The 22,624-nt window shown below is 42.9% G+C and overlaps 1 protein-coding gene across 3 annotated transcripts in view; it reads left to right on the top strand.

Annotated features, from left to right (window-relative positions):
• LOC140188166 (dedicator of cytokinesis protein 7-like) overlaps positions 1 to 22,624 on the top strand; it is a 255,411-nt gene that overhangs the window by 55,219 nt on the left and 177,568 nt on the right. For all 3 annotated transcript variants that reach the window (XM_072244167.1, XM_072244166.1, XM_072244168.1), the window contains exons 10-13: positions 4,053 to 4,133; positions 12,666 to 12,825; positions 19,296 to 19,393; positions 21,494 to 21,587. In XM_072244167.1, coding sequence (XP_072100268.1) covers positions 4,053 to 4,133; positions 12,666 to 12,825; positions 19,296 to 19,393; positions 21,494 to 21,587 — 433 coding nt within the window. The remainder of the gene's footprint in view (positions 1 to 4,052; positions 4,134 to 12,665; positions 12,826 to 19,295; positions 19,394 to 21,493; positions 21,588 to 22,624) is intronic.

Below are 22,624 nucleotides of genomic sequence, written 5' to 3'. Positions count from 1 at the left end.
CGCCATGTCATTCCATTTCTATCCTCACCGTCGCGTGGCACAGGCAGCAAACTTGAGATTAATACCCTTGAGGTCCTGCTTCTCAGCTTCCTTCCTAACTCCCTATTTTCTTTTTTCAGGACCCTCTCCCTTTTTCTTCATACGTCGTTGTTACCAACATGTACCATGACTTCTGGCTGCTCACCCTCCCTTTTCAGGATATTGTGGACGCATCCAGAAACATCTCGGGCTCTGGCGCATGGGAGGCAAACTACCGTCCATGTTTTCTTTTCGCATCCACAGAATCGCCTGTCTGTCTCCCTGACTATAGGGTCCCCTATTATTGCTGCCATCCTCTTCATTTCTCTACCTTTCTGAGTCACAGGACCAGACTCAGTGCCAGAGGCATGGCCACTGTTGCTTCCTCCAGGTAAGGTGTCCTCACCAGTACTCAAAATGGAGTGCTTATTGTCGAGTGGGACGGCCACACGGGTGCTCCCCACTATCTGATGTTCCCCCTTTCCTCTCCTGACAATCACCCAATTACCTGCCTCCTGTAGTCTTGGGGTGACTGCCTCCCTGTAGCTCCTGTCTATCACAGCTTCTCTTTCCCTAACCAGCCAAAGACCATTGAGCTGCTGCTCCAGTTCCCTAATCTGGTCACTAAGGAGCTGCATCTCGATGCACCTGGTGTAGAAATGGCCACTGGAGAGGCTGGAAGTCTCCTAGAAATCCCACATCTGATACCCAGAACAGAACACTGGATCTGTAGGCACAGTCCCTATTCTCTCAAGATTTAAATAAGAAATGAACTTGCCTGCTTGCCTTGCCTCGACCTGTTCTCACCAAAGCCTTGTTGAGTATCCGTATTACTTTGCCTCAGACTTCTCCAACAATGATCCTCCCACATGACCACTCCACTAGGCGGTACCTCTCTTTTATAGCGACTGGGCTTCCCATCAAAAATCTTTGTCAGACCTGCATGGGAATGTTTCTGTTGCATCTGCACAGTACTCCAATCAATGACTCCCATCGAAAAACTCGCTGCTTCTTCAAGCTCTTTGTTGGACCTGCGCGGGAACACTCCTGTTGCGTCTGTGCGGTACTCCAATCAATATCAGATATTCACTCTGGTATCTCTTGTCTTTAGTGCATACATTGTTCCAGTAATGTCCGTATTATGTCCAGTAACATAATTTTCCGTATTACCTTCATATTTCCGTAAGATATATAATAGGACATTTAGCTCATCGAGTCCATGCAAACTCTCAAAACAATCCTGTCACCCCACTTGCTTCCCTATAATTTCTTCTGTCAAAATATAGCATCTGAATTTCCAACTGATCCACATTACAGTTCTTGGGATCTAGTACTTAATTGAATATGCTTAGTCCATCTTTTTTCTTTATAAATATGGCTGTAACTTTTTCTTTACTTATCTGTTTTTAAAGTAATTGCAAGAAATTGTAGCGTTTCATTGATTCTATTGTATTTCTTTGTTCTATTGTAAATGCCCACAAGGAAGCGAATCTCGGGGTTATATATGGCGACATGTATGCACTTTGATAATAAATTTACTTTGAACTTTAAACCATGAAAACATTGATATTCACTTCGTAGCACCTCTGTTCTCCTTGCAATTTCAAACATGATTATTTTCTTACTTTTCCAATACTGATGGTATTTTAGAAAAAGTTTAACTTTGAATAAGGTGCAGACAAGAATGAAAATAGAATATAGAGTCTTCATGCGGTGGGTTTTGCCACCAAGAATGGTGTTTTAGAGACTCTGCCGTGGTATTTGTGAAGTTTTGTGATGGTCTGATGCCCCCTGAGGTATCATTAGGATATTGGAACAAGAATCTGCAGATGCCTTGTGACCCTCTGGAGCATCAATGTACAGCAGGATCCTGGGCTGCAAGTCCTTCGCTCCATGAAAGTGGCAACACAAGGAGACAGAGTGGTAAAGAAGGCATGTGACATGCTTGCCTTCGTCAATCAGGATATTCAGTTCAAAAGTTGGAAAGTCGCGTTGCAGCTGTATAAACCCTTGGTTAGGTCCCATTTAGTGAATCTTGTGTGTTTCTGGTCACCACGCTATAGAAAGGATGTATGAGAAGCTTCGAGGGTGTGCATCTGACGTTCACCAGGATTTTGGGCTGGATTGAAGACTATCCGCTTATAAGGAGAAATTGGACCAAATTGAGTTGTTTTCTGTGAAAAGTCAAAGGCTGAGGGATGATCTGATAGAATCAAAAAAATTTTGAGAGGCACAAGTAGGGTAGATAGTCAATCTTTTTCCCATGATGGAAATGTCAAAAATTGGAAGTATAGGTTTAAAGTGAAGAGAGTTAAGGCTAAAGGAGATTTACAACCAATTTTTTCTTTGCGTAACACCAGCTGGTGTCTGATGAGAGGGTGGAAGCAGATATCTTAGTAATGTTTAAGAGGCATTTAGCCAGACACACGAACAGGCAAGGAATAGAAAGAAAGGACCATGTTCAGGCAGGCGGAATTATGTAATTTGACATCTTGATTGCTGCAAACATGATGTGCCGATGGGCTTGTTCCAGTGGTATTGTTCTGTGTTCTATGTTCTATACTGAAAATCTTGCAGCAGAAGTAGAAAATGCTGCAGGCATTCAGCATTGCTGTGGAGAGCAACAAGAGGTGACATTTTAGGTTAAAGAACCTACATCAGAACTCCATTTTCTCTCTCTAAATGGCCCTAATTATTCTACTAACCAGATGGCTCTATAAACATTAGAATCACTAAGGCAATGCTGGCTTCACCCTGTTAATCTTGCTTTGTCCATCATTTACCACCCTCTTTGCAACTTAAAACTAACTTGTTTATCATTTTCCCAGGTGTGATAAGAGTCTTCAACCTAAGACGTTAGCCCTGTTTCTCTTTTTACAGATGCTGCCTGACCTGCTGAATGTTTCTAGTGTTTTCTGTTTCTATTTTGAAATCTCTTCTTTTCTATTCCTCTTTCCTGCTTCGAGTTGTAGAGTCATACTTGTATAGTGCAGAAACAGGTCCTCCACCCTGTCTATCCATAATCAACCAACTTGTGTATCCAAGCTAGGCCCAGTTGCCTGCATTTGGCCCATATCCCATTTCCTTCTAAACCTTTTCTATCCATGTCCTTGTCTAAATGTCTTTTAAATACTATACTTGTATCTACCTCCTCAACTTCTTCTGGCAGTTCATTCCATATTCCCATCAGCCTTGGTGTGATAGATATGCTTGTATTCTGTGTGACTAAATATATCGCAAGTCCTTTTCATTATTTCAGTAAGGCAAGACCATCCTAAAATATAAATATAATTAGATTTGAGGAGATGTATATTGATTAAAAAGAAATAGGAACGTATCTTGATATATTTATTGATATAAATCAACCAGCAGATTTATGGGCACAGCTACTCAAACCTGTGCTTTAAATACAAATGGACTCGTTTGATTTTTATCTTGCAGAGTGAGGTTTGGAAATGAGTTTGTTGCTCAGCAGGAGTTAAGGTTTCATTTAGAAAAAAAGTAATGTGATCGGGCAAGGTGAAGATACAAAATGGCAAATCAAAAAAGGTGAAAGGAAAAAATGCAATGAAGAGAAAAAAAAACAATTCTCTCAAGGAATGCACATATAAAGCTGTATAACAGGAATATTTAAATATATGAAAGAATGGAAATAACAGGATGGGAAATTGGTTTTATCTGTGTTCCTCCTCTCATTCTTCTCTGTACTCATCTTTTTTTCAAACAAACCTTCCTCTGCAACCACATGTCGTTCACCCATTCTTTGCTGGAGATCTTTAAGAGCTATTTGACCAATAGTTGGGGCCTTATCTTGACATCACCTTCAAAGGATGGCAGCTCTAGCAATCCAAATTTCTACTTCTCAATTTGAGTTAGAACCCAACTGACTCAGACCATCACTCTGAGCCTTAAGTTCAGATTGTTCATGAGCGTCCTTTTCTGAATGGTGACCAGACTTGTTTGTATATTCCAGTTTGATGTTCCATTTTTTTCCCATGTCTCCAACGTTCATCAAAGCATTATGTTTCCTGCAGGTGGAGAAGGTTCTACAGCAGGGCAGCATTGCTGAATGTGCCGAGCCATATATGAGTATTAAAGAGTGCGAAACAGCCAAGGTATGTGATTGCGGTCTCTCAGATCCCACACTTCCTCCTCCCCCCAATGTCAGCAAGATGTCCCAAAATGCTAAAGGAACACCTTCTCGACTCCGCAAGATGTTTTAGTATCTACAAGTGCAGCTGCAACAATATTTACAGAGCTTGATATCAACCCAGACAAAGTAGCTTACACATCTGCACCTCCAAAGGCACATTTTGAATCCAGTCTCCCCCATTAGTGCTCTGCTCTATTCAACTTGGGTATTCCAGCAGCACTTTCCAAACCTGTGACCTCTGACGCCTTGAAGGCCAAAGGAATCAGGTGGAACAGACCACCATCATCTCAGGTTCTCTTGAAAGTTACACACTATACAGACTTTTGTATTGCTATTCTTTATTATGCTTGATCTAAGTCCTGGAACCCCCCATAAGAACTCTGCACGAATGACTTCACCAAAATGGACCAGAATAGTTTGAGAAGGTTATGAACAGTCCGTGTTCCAAGCCTTTCCTATTAATGCTCCCCAACTCTTTCTGCGCTACATTGACAACTGCATTGGTGTTATTTCATGCAAACATACTGAGCTCATCAATTTCATCAACTTTGCCTCCAATTACCAACCTACCCTTAAATTTACTCGATCCATTTCTGACGCCTCTCCCCCCTTTCTTGATCGTTCTGTCACCATCTCTGGAGACAAACTGTCTACTGATACCTTTTATAAACCTACGAACTCCCATGGCCATCTTGACTATACCTGTCTTCTGAAAAATGCCATTCCCTTTTCTCAGTTCCTTTGTCTTTGCCACAGCTGTTCCCAGGATGAGGCTTTCTTTTCCAGGAGATCAAAGATGTCCACCTCCTTCAAATAATGGAATTTCCCTTCCTTTAGCATTGATGCTGTCCTCATCCACATCTCTTCCACTTCCTGGATATCCAGCCTCATCCTATCTTCCCACCACCTTAACAAGGGTAGAGTTCCTCTTCTCCGCACCCACCACCCCACAAGCCTCTGCATCCAGCACATCATTCCCTGTAGCCTCTGCCATCTTCACAGGACTCTACCATCAAATACATCTTTATCCCCACCTCTGCTCTCTGCTTTCTACAGGGATCACTCCCTTCATAATTCCCTTGTCCATTCATCCCTCCTCACTAATCTCCCTCAAGGCATTTATCTGTGCAAGAGGAAGAAGTACTACACCTGCCCATTTACCTCCTCCCTCACCTCCATTCAGAGCCCCAAACAGGTGAGGCAACACTTCACCTCCGAATCTGTTGGGGGTCATCTATTATATCCAGTACTCCCTATGTGACCTCCTCTACATCAGAGAGACCCAGTGTAGGTTGGGGCAGGGGTGCTGTCTGTCAAGCACCTTCACGTCATCTGCAAAAAGCAGGATTTCCTTTTAATTCCAAGTCCCATTCCCATTCTGACATGTCGGTCCATGGCCTCCTCAAGTGCCATGATGAGCCACTCTCAGGTCATATTTCATCTAGGTAGCCTCCAATTAGATGGAATGAACATCGATTTCTCCAACTTCTGGTAATTGTCCCCCCTCCCCCTTCCCTCCTCTCCAATTTCCCACCCTTACCACCCTTCCCTCATTTTCCTATCATCTTCTACTGGTGCCTCTGGTGCCCCCTGTCCTTCCCTTTCTCCCATGATCCACTCCCCTCTCCTATCAGATTCCTTCTTCTCCAGACCTTTACCTTTATCACTTATCACCTCCCAGCTTCTTACTTCATTTCCTCTCCCACCCACCTGGCTTCACTTATCACCTCTACTTTGTACAGCTGTCTCTCCCTCCCACTGCCCCAACACCTTCTTATTCTGGCTTATTATCCCTTCCTTTCCAGTCCCGATGAAGGGTCTCGGCCCGAACATTGACTGTTTATTCATTTCCCTAAATGCTGCGTTGACCTGCTGAGTTCCTCCAGCATTTTGCGAGTGTTACTTTAGTTTAAGAAGGTTTCTTTTTCTCAGGGCAATCAGGGATGGGTGGGAAATGCTGCTTTTTCAATTAATGCCTCCATCCTGTTTTTTTAAAAATAATTGTGTGACTGTATTCAGTCATATTCGTATTAGCCAATACTTCCCTCAATAGAACACCTGCTTGCAAAAAATCTTCTTGAGCACAAATTACTTGGTGTGAATCCAATATCTGTATCAGAATGATTTTTGTCATTTCAGTTTTATGGGAGAGATTTATGATAGGTTAATTAACTGTTAGGTTAATGAATATTAACACTGTGCTTTAAAAACCTAATTACTGTTGGTTTCTTGTTTCTGTTATGATGCCTGTGATATGTGTTGAGATTTTCGTCCAATTTTTATCCTCTGTTGGTGTATGGTGGTCTCTTTTGGAAGAATAGAGTGCAGTTTGCCTCACATAAACATTCCCTTGGTGACGAATTACTGACTCTGCTTGTGGGTAGACTTGACAACTCACTGCCAAGCTTGATCCTACTGTGGTTAAGTCCTGTCCTGTGCTTATAGGGAGGAGGTGTTAATGCACCAGGTTTAGTTAAAGGGAAGTTGACACAATGAATAGAGGCCTGGTTCGTATTGGGCGTTGCTGGTGTGAGTAATTGATGTACGTAACTGGTAAGTTAAGGTGTGCTTGTGCGAATGATTATGAGAAGGATGTGGCTGACAGGAGGGGTAGTGAATGCGCTGTGTTGCGGGAGGAGAATGTGGACGTAGATGAAGCAGCTGTTGGGAGGGGCTGGTGAAAAGGGTGTGATGGTGGAAGAAGATAGCAAATGAGGATCGGTGGACAGAGGAAGGGTTGGTCTATGGGATGTGGCATGATCTGAATGATTAGTGAATGGGGATGTGCTGGGTACAGAAAAGGTTAGTGAAAGAGGCGTAGGGGCAGGTACAAGAAGATGGCTAATGGGGGGGTGATGGGTTTTAGGAAGGGTGTGGTGAATGTGGATGTGGTTAATGGAAGAGCTTTGTAAATATTTAATTATACAAATATTTCAGTGAGCTGCTCTGAAATAAACCGATCACCACTGGTGTTTATATAACTTCTGCTATCTAATCATACAGCCAAATGATGTTACAAAGTGCTATGCAGTGATTGGTATTTTTTGTAGTTGTAACTCACCACAGTGAACTGGTGTGCAGTAGGAACTCATGAACAACAAAGTGGTAATGAGCAAACATTATGTTTCAGTAACATTGAGGGATAAATATTCACAGGACACCAGGGATAAACCATTTCCTCCTCCTATACACGATACAATGTGATTTTATAGTTCCGGAGCGCAGAACTATACACTGCGGAGTCCCACACAGGCTAATGTAATAACCTGCTTTGTACGTTGGTTGTCCAGGACAATGCTGAGAATTTCTTTGTCTTAAGGTTAATGCTGTGGGATCTTCTCTCTCCATCTGGGATTCAGATAGATATCAGCTTATTATTGGCTATTGCAAAGCAGCACATCTGACCGTGCATCACTCCCTCAATTCTGCACCTCTTGTCAGTGATGTTCCATACTGGAACATAGAACAGTACAGCACAGTACAGGCCCTTCAGCCCATAATGTTATGCCAACCATTTAACCCACTCCACGATCAATCTAATCCTTCCCTCCTACAGTATTGTGCAAAAGTCTTAGGCACGTATATACAGTGCCTCTAAAAAGTACTCACCCCACCCCCCAGGAAAGTTTTATGTTTTATCATTTTACAATATTGAATCTCAGTGGATTTAGTTTTGCTTTTTTGACACTGACAACAGAAAAAGGCTCTTTGTGTCAACATGAAAACAGATGTCTACAAAGTGATCTAAATTAATTATAAATACTAAACACAAAATAGTTGATGGCATAAGTATTCACCCCTTTCAAGTCAGTATTTAGTAGATGCATTTTTGGTAGCAATTACAGCCTTGAGTCTGTGTAGATAGGTCTCTATCAGCCTTGCACATCTGAACACTGCCATTTGTCTCCATTCTTTTTTACTAAACTGCTCAAGCTCTGTCAGATTGCATGGGGATCGTGGGTGAACAGCACTTTTCAAGTCCTGCCACAAATTCTCAATTCTCAAATGCTGGACTCTGACTTGGCCACTCCAGGACATTAAATTTGTTGTTCTTAAGCTGTTCCTGTGTAGCTTTGGCTTTATGCTTGGGATCATTGTCTTGCTGGAAATCAAATCTTCTCCCAAGTTGCAGTTTTCTTGCAGACTGCATCATGTTTTTCTCCAGGATTTCCCTGTATTTTGTTACATTTATTTTACCCTCTACCTTCACAAGCTTTCCAGGGCCTGTTGCAGTGAAGCATCCCCACAGCATGATGCAGCCACCACCATGTTTCATGGTAGGGATGGTGTGTTTTTGATGATGTATCGTGTATGGCTTATGCCAAACATAGAGTTTAGTCTGATGGCCAAAAAGCTCAATTTTGGTTTCATCCGACCATAGAACCTTCTTCCAGCTGTCTTCAGTTTCTCCCATATGCCTTCTGGAAAACCAGCTGAGATTTCATTTGAGTTTCTTTCAACAGTGGGCTTTTTTCTCTTTGCCATTCTCCTGTAAAACTGCAACTGGTGAAGCACCCGAGCAACAGTTGTATGCACAGTCTCTCCCATCTCAGGTACTGAAGCTTGTAACTCCTCCAGAGTTGACATAGATCCCTTGGTGGCCTCCCTCACTAGTCCACTTCTTGCAAGGTCACTCAGTTTCTGAGGACAGGCTGCTCTAGGCAGATTTACAGTTGTGCCATATTCTTTCTGTTTCTTGATGCATGACTGTACTCCAAGGGATATTCAGTGACTTGGAAATTTCCTGGTATCCATTTCCTTACTTGTGCTTTCCAATAACCTTTTTGTGGAGTTGCTTGGATTGTTCTTTTGTCTTCATGGGTAGCTTTGCCAGGATACTGACTCACCAGCAGTTGGAGCTTCCTGATACAGCTGTATTTTTACTGGAATCAATTGAAACACTTTGACTGCACACATCTCCAAAAGCAGATTCCATTTAACTAATTTTGTGACTTCTAAAATCAATTGGCTGCACCAGTGATGATTTAGTGTGTCATATTAAAGGTAGATGAATACTTATGCAATCAATTATTTTGTGTGTTATATTTGTAAGTGTGGGCACGTGGCCTAGTGGATAAGGCATTGGACTAGTGACCTGAAGGTCGTGAGTTCGAGCCCCAGCCGAGGCAGCATGTTGTGTCCTTGAGCAGGGCACTTAATCACACATTGCTCTGCGACGACACTGGTGCCAAGCTGTATGGGTCCTAATGCCCTTCCCTTGGACAATATTGGTGTCCTGGAGAGGGGAGACTTGCAGCATGGGCAGCTGCTGGTCTTCCATACAACCTTGCCCAGGTCTGCGCCCTGGAGAGTGAAGACTTTCCAGGCGCAGATCCATGGTCTCGCAAGACTAACGGATGCCTTAAAAATATATTTGTAATTAATTTAGATCATTTTGTAGAGATCTGTTTTCACTTTGACATGAAAGAGTCCTTTTCTGTTGATCAGCGGCAAAAAAAAACAAATTAAATCCACTGTGATTCAATTTTGTAAAACAATGAAACATGAAAATTTCCAAGGAGGCTGAATTCTTTTTATAGCTACGTATAGCTGTATATAGCTACAGTTCCTAAGACTTTTGCACAGTACTGTAAATGACAATGAGGTTCATTCCCTGATGAGCTTGATACCGTTTATGCTCGCGGTTAGGGAGTATACTGGAGTTATTGGAACACAGCAGATATTAATTCAGGTGAGAACCAGTCTTTAGTTCTTACTGTACATTGTAAATTGCATACACTAAGTTGATGCTACAGTATTTTTGGAAAAGTCTTGGGCACCCTAGCTATATATGTGTGTCTATAAGACTTTTGCGCAGTATGGTACATAGCCCATAATCCTCAAACTTTCTTTCATCCATGTGCCTATCTATGAGTCTCTTAAACCAGAGGTCCCCAACCTTTTTTGTACTGTGGACCGGTTTAATATTGACAAAATTCTTGCGGACCGGCCGACCGGGGGTGGGGGGTGGGGTAGGGTTGCCAACAGACAAGAGTAGCAGTCAATTGCGTTGTTTACCCAAAAGGCTACAATGACCATGAAGCCTTGCGCGGGCACCAATGTGCATGCGCGTCGTGACCTGCCGATCCCCCCCCCCCCCCCCACCCAAGCAAATCCTTTTTGGCGATTATGTTTGTGGGATCGTGGGGGTGGGTGTTAATCACTACCGGAATATAGGTGATAAGTGGGTAATACACTCAATTTTGTTTCTAATAGGGTTTATCTAATGAATTTAATATTAAACATGGAGCACATATTTTCCTCGCATGGACATAATGATTAAGTCAAGTATCAGGGGAGCTTGAAGTAAGTGTTGAACGAACTTCCAGTAGAAGTGGCAGAAACAGATTTGATATGATCAGTTAAAGAAAAATTGGGTAGGTATATGGACAGGAAAGGAATGGAAGGTTATGGGCTGAGTGCAGGTCGGCGGGACCAGGTGAGAGTAGCGTCGGGCACGGACTAGAAGGGCGGAGATGGCCTGTTTCCGTGCTATAACTGTTATATGGTTATATAGGTCACTTATAAGTCAATAGCATCATAACATTTTAAGTAACATTTGGATATTAAACACACAGCGCATATTTTCCCCGTATGAATATATAAAGTCATTGCAACACACCAATATCGCTGAATCAGTGGGAGCCCTGGGCTTGTTTCCCTGCAACAAGACGGTCCCATCGAGGGGTGATGGGAGACAGCAATACTCGAAGGGGGGTTCCTGATGTCCAGTCTATTCCACAGTTTAGTTTTCGTTGCATTCATTGCAGAAAACTCTGCTTCGCAGAAAAATGTTGGAAATGGAAGCAACGTTTTCAGTGCTTCTGTGGTATCTCAGGATATTTAGCCTTGACTTTGATCCAAAATGCTGACAGAAATGTTATGTCAAACATACTTTTCAGCCCGTTGTCATTTGCAAGCTCGAGGAGTTGATCGCCTTCCCGCCCTGACACGGATGATGCGCGGGTCATGACCTCACATGCGTAATGGCTGATCAGTGGCTGTGACAGGGAATGAGGAAAGGTGCAGCTAACTCATATCGCCAAATCATATTGCTTCCTCGCGGCCCGGTGGTTGGGGACTGCTGATCTAAACCTCAGAACATCAAACACCACCAGTCCTGCCCTTGCATCAACCAATTCTCAGTAATGGTCACACATCATAATTCTATGTACTGATCCATGCTTTAAGTTCATCACCCCTGTTCTTAATTATTCTCGCATTAAACACATTTCAACCTGTCCAAGTGAGTGTGTTAATGCAAGTTGACTGTGCTTTTTTCCATAGATACTCCCTGGCCTGCTGAGTACCTCCAGTATTTTTCCTATCCTACAGTCTCTTTGCATATTGCATCTAGCTGTACACCAACAGCTCCATCTTCTCACAATAGTTAGCATTCTCCTCCTAGTCTAGTTTAAACTCTTCCCAACAGTTCTAGTGAACCTGTCCACAGGGACATCGGCTCCTCCAGAGTTCCCATCCCTTTTGTACTGCTCATACCTCCCCCAGAAGAGGTCCCAATTATCCAGAAATCAGACACCCTGCCCCCCCACACCAACTTTTCAGTCACACCTTCATCTGTCAAAACATCCTATTTTTGCCCTCGCTGGTGCATGGCACAGGCAGCAATCTGGAGATTACTATCCTTGAAATCCCGCTTTTCAGATCCCTTCCCAACTCCTTATATATGCTCCTCAGGATCTCATCCTTTTCCCAGCTATGTCGTTGGTACCAATATGTACCATGGCTTCTGACTGTTCACCTTTCCCCTTTAGAATGCTGTGGATTCAGTCTGAGATGTCACTCTATGCCCTCCCTACCTGGGAGGCAACGTACCATCGGGAGCCCGGTTCACGTCCACGGAATCCGCTGTCTGTTCCTCTAACCCATGAATCCCCTATCACTGCTCTCCTCTTCTCCCCTCCTTCCCTTCCGAGCCATGAAAGCAGATTGAATGCCAGACACCCGGCCTCTGTGGCCTTTGCCTGGTAGGTCACACCCCTCTCCAACACTATTCAAATACTTCTTATGGAAGGGACAGACGCAGGTGTACTCTGCACAGACTGCCTATTCCCTCTCCCTCTCCCTCTGCTGAGAATCACCCTACTACCGGCCTCCTGCAACTTCATTATAACTGCCTTGCTGCAACTCCTGTCTGCCAACCCCTCAGTCTCCAGAATGACCTGCAGAGCATCCAGAACCAGCTGCAGTTCCCTAACATGGTCATCAAGGACTTGCAGCCAGATGTACTTCTTGCAGGTATAGTCACCAGGGACAGAGGAGGTCTGCTTGACTTCTCACATCCTGCAAGAGAAGCACAGAATTTTTAAACTCAAAAAGGAACAGGAGTGCTACCATTATACAGTGGCTGGGTTGCTTTTCCTGCTCAGTGTGATGTCCTTTGCCTGTTTACTGTGGTCATTGCTAGGTCTTCACTATCCCTGTAGATTTTCCTCATGGCCTTGAACTTACCTTTTTAAAAATACTTTTCCAGAGTAAAGAAAAAATTGGAAAACTTCGGTTCCAGGCAGCTTCCTTCTGCCAACGCCTGAAGTCCTATCGGATGCCTTTTGCTTGGGCGGCTATTGATCTCACGAGCCTGATTTCCAACAGTGAATCCCAGAATTCACCGGACAAAGAAGCCAACAGTGGAGGTCAGCTGATCCAATCAAATTGTTCATTTGTGTCATGGACTGAATAAGGGATTGAAAAAAATTTAGCATTCATTAAAAAAAGCATTGTGAAGGTAAACGGATCTACCAGCTGAAATATCCTCAGGCCTTAGGTTTTGAAAATGAAAACTAATGAGATAGTTGATGCACAGATTGTCAGAATTTTATATATTCTAGAAGAACGTATTCTAATGAGGGAGGAAATGGGGAACTATAGATGATTTGAAAAAGGATCTGGTGCTTTCCTGGCATATATGATGAATAAACTCTTCTCAGGCTTCTAGCCGGGTACAGGTATTAATTTGAACTGACGTTTTCATGACAAACTCTGCCATCTTTATCAGGGATGATGCCTGGGCATGTCTAGTCTAATGGTATTTATACCCTTGTGGTCCATCCCTCCTGATTGGTTAGTCCTCATCCAGTCAGGCTTCCACTCTCTCACCTTGTTTTCTGGCTCTAAATAAGAACTGGAAATTGATTGTAAACTAGACATATACCTTACTATAGGAAGGACGTGGAAGCACTGGAAAGGGTACAGAGGAGATTTACCAGGATGCTGCCTGGTTTAGAGAGTATCGATTATGATCAGAGATTAAGGGAGTTAGGGCTTTGCTCTTTGGAGTGAAGGAGGATGAGAGGAGACATGATAGAGGTGTACAAGATATTAAGAGGAATAGATAGAGTGGACAGTCAGCACCTCTTTCCCAGGGCACCACTGCTCAATACAAGAGGATATGGCTTTAAGGTAATGGGTGGGAAGTTCAAGGGGGATATTAGAGGAAGGTTTTTTACTCAGAGAGTGGTTGGTGCGTGGAATGCACTGCCTGAGTCAGTGGTGGAGGCAGATACACTAGTGAAATTTAAGAGACTACTAGACAGGTATATGGAGGAATTTAAGGTTGGGGCAGGTTATATGGGAGGCAGGGTTAAGGGTCGGCACAACATTGTGGGCCGAAGGGCCTGTACTGTGCTGTACTATTCTATGTTCTATGTAGACATGCCCAGGCATCATCTCAGATGAAATTGACAGAGTTTGTCATCGAAATGTCGGTTATAATCAATACTTTTACCCGGCTGGAAGACTGAGAAGAGTTTATTTGTTATAGATCATTTAGTTAGATATCATTTTTAGGGAAAGTGTTCAAATCTATTATGAAGAAAATGGAAACGACAATTTGATTACTTTAATAGGACTGGACAAAATTAACATGGATTTATGAAAGGAAAATCATATTTGACAACTAAATAAGTATGTTTGTGGTTGTAAGTGGCAGACAGCTGGGGAGAAGCGGAGGTGCAGAGCAAGTTAATGGATGTTGTGTATTTAAACCTCCAGAAATCTTCAGTAAGCTACAACTGAAAATATTATTGAAACATGTAGGATTGTAGGAATATACCCACATGGTTTGGAGATCAATTAGAGGAGAGAAAATGGTGAGTCATTTTCAGTTTGAGAGTCTGTGACACTAGTGTCAGTGGATAGACAGGGGCTGATTAGGGATGGTCAACGTGGCATTGTGCGTGATACGTTGTTTCCAACCAATCTTATAGAGTTTTTTGAAGATGTTGACAGGAAAGTTGATGAAGGGAAGGGCAGTGAATGTTGTCTACATGGGCTTTACAAACATCCCACCTCTCCCGGAACTTCTGGGAGTCTCCCACATATTAATAGTGGCTCCCTGATGCCCGCAAATTATATACAATATCACGGAAATCAATTTTTTTGAGAGCGAGCGAGAGAGAAAGCAAGCGAGAGTGAAGGCAAGCTAGCGCGCGAGCGAGAGGGGGAGAGAGAGAAAGCAAACGAGAGCGCTTGAGAGCGCACGAGCGACCACGAGAGAGGCAGCGAGAGCGCGCCATTATAGAGTGTTCCAAAAAAATATAAAACGTACGACACCCCAGACTACACTAAAGTGCACCCCTGCCTAATAGGGGTCAAAAGTAATGACAGTGTTGCTCGCTGCACTGTTTGCAACAGTGACTTTTCTATTGCCCATGGTGGGTTAAGACTGTGAAAGACATGTTGAGGTGAGTTTAACAGGTGTCATTCGTTCATTAGCATAGCTAACGTTATTTAAACTCGCTGGCTAGCTGCTAAGGAGCTACCCTATTGCAGACATCCCACCTCTCCCAGGAGTCTCCTGCAAATTGATGGTGCTACCTCCCTGAAATGAGTTTTTGCAGGGTGGAATGTCTGGCTTTAGCAAGGCCTTTGACAAGGTTCCACGTGGGATCATGGTTAACAAGGTTGACTCACTTGGCATTGAAGATGAGGTAGTAAATTGAATGGACATTAGCTTGGCAAGTGAAGCCAGAGAGTGGTAGTAGTTGTTGCCTCTCTGACTACAAGTGTGCCACAGGGATCATTACTTGGTCCGCCATTGTTTGTCATCTAAGTCAATGATCTGGATGATAATCCAGAGATTATCATCGGAAACCAGAGGACACGGCCTCGGAATTGAGGGCTGTCCTTTTAGAATTGAGATGAGGAGGAATTTCTTTAACCAGAGAGTGGCAAATCTGTGGAATTTGTTGCTACAGGCAGCTGCGGAGGCCAAGTCTATATGCACAGCACCTATAAAAAGTACTCAAACCGCACCCCCCCCGAGAAGTTTTAATATTTTATTGGTTATAAGGATGAGAGGGGATCTGATTGAAACATATAAGGTTATTAAGGGATTGGACACGCTGGAGGCAGGAAGCATGTTCCTGCTGATGGGTGAGTCTAGAACCAGAGGCCACAATTTAAGAATAAGGGGTAGGCCATTTAGAACGGAGTTGAGGAAAAACTTTTTCACCCAGAGTGGTGGATATATGGAATGCTCTGCCCCAGAAGGCTGTGGAGGCCAAGTCTCTGGACGCTTTAAAGAAAAGGATGGGTAGAGCTCTTAAAGATAGCAGAATCAAAGGTTATGGGGATAAGGCAGGAACTGGACGCTGATTGTGGATGATCAGCCATGATCACAGTGAATGGCAGTGCTGGCTTGAAGAGCCGAATGGCCTACTCCTGCACCTATTGTCTATTGGATTTAATTGGGCTTTTTTGACACTGGTTAACAGAAAAAGACTCTTCAGTGTCAAAGTGAAAGCCGATCTCTACAAAGTGATCTAAATTAATTACAAATATAAAGCACAAGATACTTGATTGCTTAAGTATACACCCCCCCCCCCGCCTTTAATATGACACACCAAATCATCACTGGTGCGGCCAATTGGTTTTAGAAGTCACATAATTAGTCAAATGGAGATCTGATTTTGGAGACCTGTGTTTCAATTGATTGTAGTAAAAATACAACTGTATCTGGAAGGTCCAACTGCTGGTGAGTTAGTATCCTGGCAAAATTACACCATGAAGACAAAAGAACACTTCAAACAACTCTGCAACTTCCAAGGCGGGGTGGGGGTGTAAATACTTTTTATAGGCACTGTGGTTTATATATTCTTGATTGGACAGGGCATGAAGGGATTTGAGGAGAAGGCAGGAGACTGAGGCTGAGAGGAAAATTGGATCAACCATGATGAAATGTTGGAGCAGATATGGTGGGCCAAATGGCCTATTTCTGCTCTTACATCTTATGGTCTTATAATGGGTTAAACTGGATCGGCAAATTTGCGATGATACCATGATCGGGGGCATGGTAGGCAGCACGGAAGGTTATCAAAGTTTGCAGGGAGATCTAGAGCAGCTGGAAACGTGGGCTGAAAAATAGAAGATGGAATTGAATGTAGACAAGTGTGAGATGTTGCACTTTGGGAAGGAAAACCAAAGTAGGACTGGCACAGTGAGTGGTAGGGCATTTCACAGTGTGGTAGAACAAAGGTTGTAGGGATAGCCCAGGAAATTATAGACCAGTGACTCGTACTTGAGTGGATGGTAAGTTGATGGAGAAGATCCTGAGAGGCAGGATTTATGAGTATTTGGAGAGGCATAATATGATTAGGAATAGTCGGCATGGCTTTGTCAATGGAAGATCATACTTTATGCACCTATTGAGTTTTTTGAGGATGTGATTAGACACATTGAGGGGGGTAGAGTAGTAGATGTAGTGTATATGGATTTCGGCAAGGCATTTGATAAGGTACCCCATGCAAGGCTTATTAAGAAAGTACGGAGGCATGGGATCCAAGGGGACATTGCTTTGTGGATTCAGAACTGGCTTTCCCACAAAGGGCAGAGAGTGGTTGTAGACAGGTCATATTCTTCATGGAGGCCGGTGACCAGTGGTGTGCCTCAGGGATCTGTTCTGGGACCCCTACTCTTCGTGATTTTTATAAATAACCTGGGTGAGGAAGTGGAGGGATGGGTTAGTAAATTTGCTGGTGACACGGAGGTTGGGGGTGTTGTGGATAGTGTGGAGGGCTGTCAGAGGTTACAGCAGGACATTGATAGGATGCAAATCTAGGCTGAGAAGTGGCAGATGGAGTTCGGTCCGAATAGGTGTGAGGTGGTTCTTTTTGGTAGGTCAAATATGATGGCAGAGTATAGTATTAATGGTCAGACACTTGGCAGTGTGGAGGATCAGAGGGATCTTGGGGTCCGAGTCCATCGGACACTCGAAGCTGCTGCGCGGGTTGACTCTGTGACTAAGAAGGCATACGGTGTATTGGCGTTCATCAATCATGAGATTGAGTTTAGGAGCCGAGAGGTAATGTTACAGCTATATAGGACCCTGGTCAGACCCCACTTGGAGTACTGTGCTCAGTTCTGGTCCCCTCACTACAGGAAGGATGTAGAAACCATAAAAAGGGTACAGAGGAGATTTACAAGGATGCTGCCTGGATTGGGAGCATGCCTTATGAGAATAGGTCGAGTGAAGTCAGCCTTTTCTCCTTGGAACGACGGAAGATGAGAGGTGACTTGATAGGGGTGTATAAGATGATGAGAGGCATTGATCGTGTGGATAGTCAGAGGCTTTTTCCCAGGGCTGAAATGGCCAGCATGAGAGGGCACAGTTTTAAAGTGCTTGGAAGGAGGTACAGAGGAGATGTCAGGAGTATGTTTTTTACGCAGAGGGTGATGAGTGCATGGAATGGGCTGCCAGTGACAGTGGTGGAAACGGATACGATAGGGTCTTTTAAGAGATTCCTGGATAGTTACATGGAGCTTAGAAAAAATAGAGGGCTGTGGGTAACCCTGGGTAATTTCTAAGGTAAAGACATGTTCGGTGCAACTTTGTGGGCCGTAGAGCCTGTATTGTGCTGTACGTTTTCTATGTTTCTATCTATTATTCCTTGAAGGTGGCATTACAGTTAGATAAGTTCGTAAAGAGAGTTTTTGGCACATTGGTCTTCATAAGTCAATGTACTGAGTACAGGAGATGAGATGTTATGTTGAAGTTGTAGAAGATGTTGGTGAGGCCTAATTTAGAGTACTGTGTGCAGTTTTGGTCACCTACCTACAGGAAAGATGTAGAATAAGGTTGAAAGAGTGTAGAGAAAATTTACAAGGATGTTGCCAGGACTTTGAGGACCTGACTTGTAGTGAAAGGTTGAATAAGTTAGGATCTTATTCCCTAGAGTGTAGGAAAATGAAGGGAAATTTAATGGAAGTATGCAAATTTATGAATTGTATAGATAGCGTAAATGCAAGCAGGCTTTTTCTTCTGAGGTTGGGAGGGGAAACTTTTTCACTCAAAGGGTGGTGAGAATATTGAAAAAGCTTCCAGCAGAAGTGGTGGATGTGGGTTCAATTTGAGCATTTAAGAGAAACTTGATAGGTATATTTGGAAGGGGCATGGAGGTCTATGGTCTGGGTGCAAGTTGATGGGTCTTGGCAGAATAATAGTTCAACATGGACTACGTGAGAGATGATGAGGCCCTTGAGCGCTTTAGAATGTTTTGCTACACTTTTTTTTTACCATATGCAGGATGGCGGGTTCTAGTTGGGACATGAGTTCAGTCTGTTGTACACTCACCCATTTTCCCAGTGAACTAACTGCACCTGATATTCCCAGGTGGTCTGTCCCACAAGTGTCAACCAGCAGGATGATGCTAAACTGGGTCTTTCCACAACGCAGAAGTATTTTCCCTCTCTGCTACATCAAAAGGGTTTCATAAATGCAAGTTGCCATTGTTGTCATTGACATTGCTGGTGCTGGGATGTGTGTTGAAGTGTTAATCCAAGTATTGCAGCAATTTTAACCTCACCCATTCAGCCAAGAAACTGTAAAACACTTCCTGATTTTACTCACTATTGAAGTCATTAGAAAGTAAGTTTGGACATTGTGTAAATTAGGCTTTACATCTAATCCTGCTGATTTCACACACAAATAGGAAGGTTAGTGTTATAGAATGTTTCAGTACATAAAGATCAGCTTGTCGACTGTAAGTGCTATCCAATTAATTTTCTTCTTGCTACTTACAATATAACAAAGCAGCTCATGATCATGAAGAATGAGGAACCTAGCAGTGTGTAGTTCCTATAAATTTTCCTCTATCTTTTTATGCAGGTGTTGGGACTGAAGTGCACTCGAACTCATTGGACAGCAAATGCAACATCCCCTTATTACGACCTAGACAGTATATTCTCAACGTGTTCAATAAACAGGTATAGTGACTGCACAGCATGATACATTCTCCCTCAGACTAAATCTCTGTCTGTAATGTGCAGCTTGCTCTCTGTGAGTTACTGACCTGCTTCCAGTTTCAGGGAAAACTTCCTCTTGAGTCAGTTTCTCTACCTTTCTGTGGCTTTTCAATTTTGAGTGTATGTGCATTTGTGTTCAGCTCCCCCCCACTCCAGGTCTTCAAGTGACTCTTTTCTATGTAAACTTGCACAATGAACTTGGAGTGACAGAGCAAGTAGTGAGAACCCCATCCCCAAGGATTCCCAAGATTTTTTATGCCATGGACCAATACCATTAAACAAGGGGTCCATGGACCGCAGGTTAGAAACCTCTGAACCAATGAACTGACTCTGGAGTGAAATGATGTGTGCCTAGTTGTTGTCTTTCTGCCAAGCTCACAGCATGAAACATGTTCTTGTTTCTTATTTTGCTGATGGAGTGGGAGGAGAGGGAATAGAATCTTTCACTTCCCAAAATGAATTTCAAATTCTTGTTCTTCTCTTCAACCCTATCGTTGGTTCCTATGCTGTTTGAGCTTTCCATTCAATTATGCCTTGTTCATTTCTCCTTTTTCTTCTCCATTGACATCATAACTTCACTCTCCAAGATTTCATGTTGTGGATAACTTCCCCAACCAACCTTGTCGTCTCCTTTTAATTTCCCTTAAACTCACCCTCTGCAGTCAAAGTTTTGGTCAACTTCCCGCACATATCCTTCCTCAACATTTATTTTCTTGACCTCTCTGTTACACCCTGGGACACTTTGTATACAGAAGGTGTTTTGGAAAAAGGAAACCATTGCTTTATTTAATGATATAAAATGGTGGCAACTTTACCAAAAGTAATCATTGTTCTTTCTTATATTTTATGCTCACCACGTATCTCAACAGAGGAACTCCTGGTATTCAGTGCTTGTGTTAGCTGTGGCAGGTGGCTTGTACCCTGAATCCTGAGTTGAAAAAGAAGAAAGCTTACTGTTCGATATGTTATGAGTCTGTTTCCTCCAGGGAGGAAGAAAGTCTGCAGTTAGAGATGCATTAACTATAACACTGTTGGTTGAAAACAAAAACCTAAGCTTGTGTTTAAGGAGTGAAGGTGGGGAAAGACCGGAGAAGGTTGGAGGAGAGAGGGGGAGATCTCTCTGGTATTGTAGGGTTTTGCAAATCAAACGGCGAGGCGTTCTTAAGAAAAACTGTTAAAATTCATTTTTGTCCTTCAAACACTGAACACAAAGTGTGGTTTAAAAAAAACTTCATGTAATTACATCATCACGTCAGACCAACCTCTTAAAATAAACCCCAACTCAATGTTGGTGGTTGTGAATTTCCACCAATTACATTACCATACAGTATCCGTGCCATTGCTTTCTCTTCCCCAGCCTTATCTTGTTTGTGAGACCTTGTTTGCACAAATTATTTGTTGCATTTTCTAGCTTACAACAGATGCAAGTTATTGAAAAATGTTTTGGTTGTAGAACTCTTTCAAATATACGTAAAGTAGATGTTAATTAAAAGCAAGTTCTTGCTTTTTTTCACAAACTCCAACCCATTGATGTTGAACAGCCAATTGATGGCCCCAGAAAGTTCCAATCTTTTTAAATCTGTAGCTTTCTGATGATTTCAGTTTTTCAGGTCTAAGAACCTGTGGAGTTAATTGATGCCCATTCTGAACCGAGAGCTTTAATCTTTCGACACAGTTGGTTACGAGGATTAACTGTACAATGAATATTCTGTTTACTCTTCACCACTCTCAATATCACTATAACAACAACTATCAATTTGAGCCTAGTCTCAGAAATGATCTCTATCACATTTAACCCATCATAGTCACTCATTCCATGAACTTAGGCACATTTCCAATTATTTACATTTTCCCAGTGCTTAAATTCTTCATCATTTGCCCTGTATTTTGTTAATTGTCTCACTGGGAAAGATTGCACAAGGGAAGTCCACAATTGCAGCAGTGTCTCGGTATATTTAATGGTTTGTCTTGGTTCTTGCCGCCTCGTTGGCAGACCTTCAGTACCATCAATCATCAGAAAAAGTTTGTTTGAATAAAGGATACTTTGCATTATTTATTCAGGAAGAAGATAAACTAAGTGATGAAGACCTGATGAAGTTTATTGCAGATGAGAAAAAGACATCCACTTTATTGAGGCGACAGCGGAGAATTCCAGGTAAATGTTAAAACTGTTGTTTATGGTGCCTCAGAATCTTACAGTGCTCAGCATATCCTCCTGATCCTGGAGATCTCAATATATTCCAAACTTCCCCGGAGAGCTCTCATGCTGCAGTACTTTTCCTTGATCCCTGGGAATCCCAAACCATGCGGTAGAAACCCTGACCTCTGGGAATCCTATGCCTTGCTCTACCTTCCCCTATTCACAAGCCTTGTGGTGTATTGTGATGGTCTTTGTAAATCTGGTGCTTTGGAGCAGAGATCTGGACATTGGCATGTCTGGCCTTGAGGTATCATTTGCAATGCCTTTATAAAGGCAGGGTGAGCTTAAAATGTATTTAAAAAGTGAGAAAACTTAGCTTGGTTTCATGCACTATATTATTCTGGTGTACTGGAAGACTCGTTGTTGCTTGTGTTTTCAATATGGGGCTGGTGGGTTTGATTGTAGAGGCTGGGATACTACTGCTATTGAGTTGGAGTGCTGGTTCAGGTGGGACTGAGATATTGGTTCAGGTGGGACTGGGATACTGGTAAAGCCTGGATGTTGGTAGAGCTTGGGTATTGGTTGAGGTAGATACTACTATGTTTTGGCACATCAGTCACAATAGGCAGCAATAGTAGCTCTGAATCAGAACCCTTCACTGTCAAAACAGTGGTCAGGCAGGGCTACATCATTTCATCCACCCCACTTGCTATCTTTCTTGCTGTCATCCTTCACCTCATAGGCCAAGACCTACTACAGGGAATCCCAATCATGCATAGGACCAACAGCAGGCTTTTCAACCTCAACCCCAGTTCAAGGCCAAAAACAAAGTCAACACCACCACTATCATGGAGCTTCAGTATGTGGAAGAAAACACCACTGCAGCATGCTCTGAAGATCTCCAATGTATTTTGAATGTATATAGGGCTCTCGGTCTTGTTTCGAATATAAAAAAAACACAGGTCCTATATTGCCCATCCAGCCATTTATCCAGCCCTCCATAAAAGTTGACAATATCACCCTTGAAGATGTCAACCACCTTCCCTACCTTG

This window comes from Mobula birostris, chromosome 26 (assembly GCF_030028105.1).
Source record: "Mobula birostris isolate sMobBir1 chromosome 26, sMobBir1.hap1, whole genome shotgun sequence".
In the NCBI taxonomy this organism is placed as follows: Eukaryota; Metazoa; Chordata; class Chondrichthyes; order Myliobatiformes; family Myliobatidae; genus Mobula; species Mobula birostris.
Note: the sequence above shows the minus strand (reverse complement) of the source record. Positions and strands in the feature narration are given on the sequence as shown.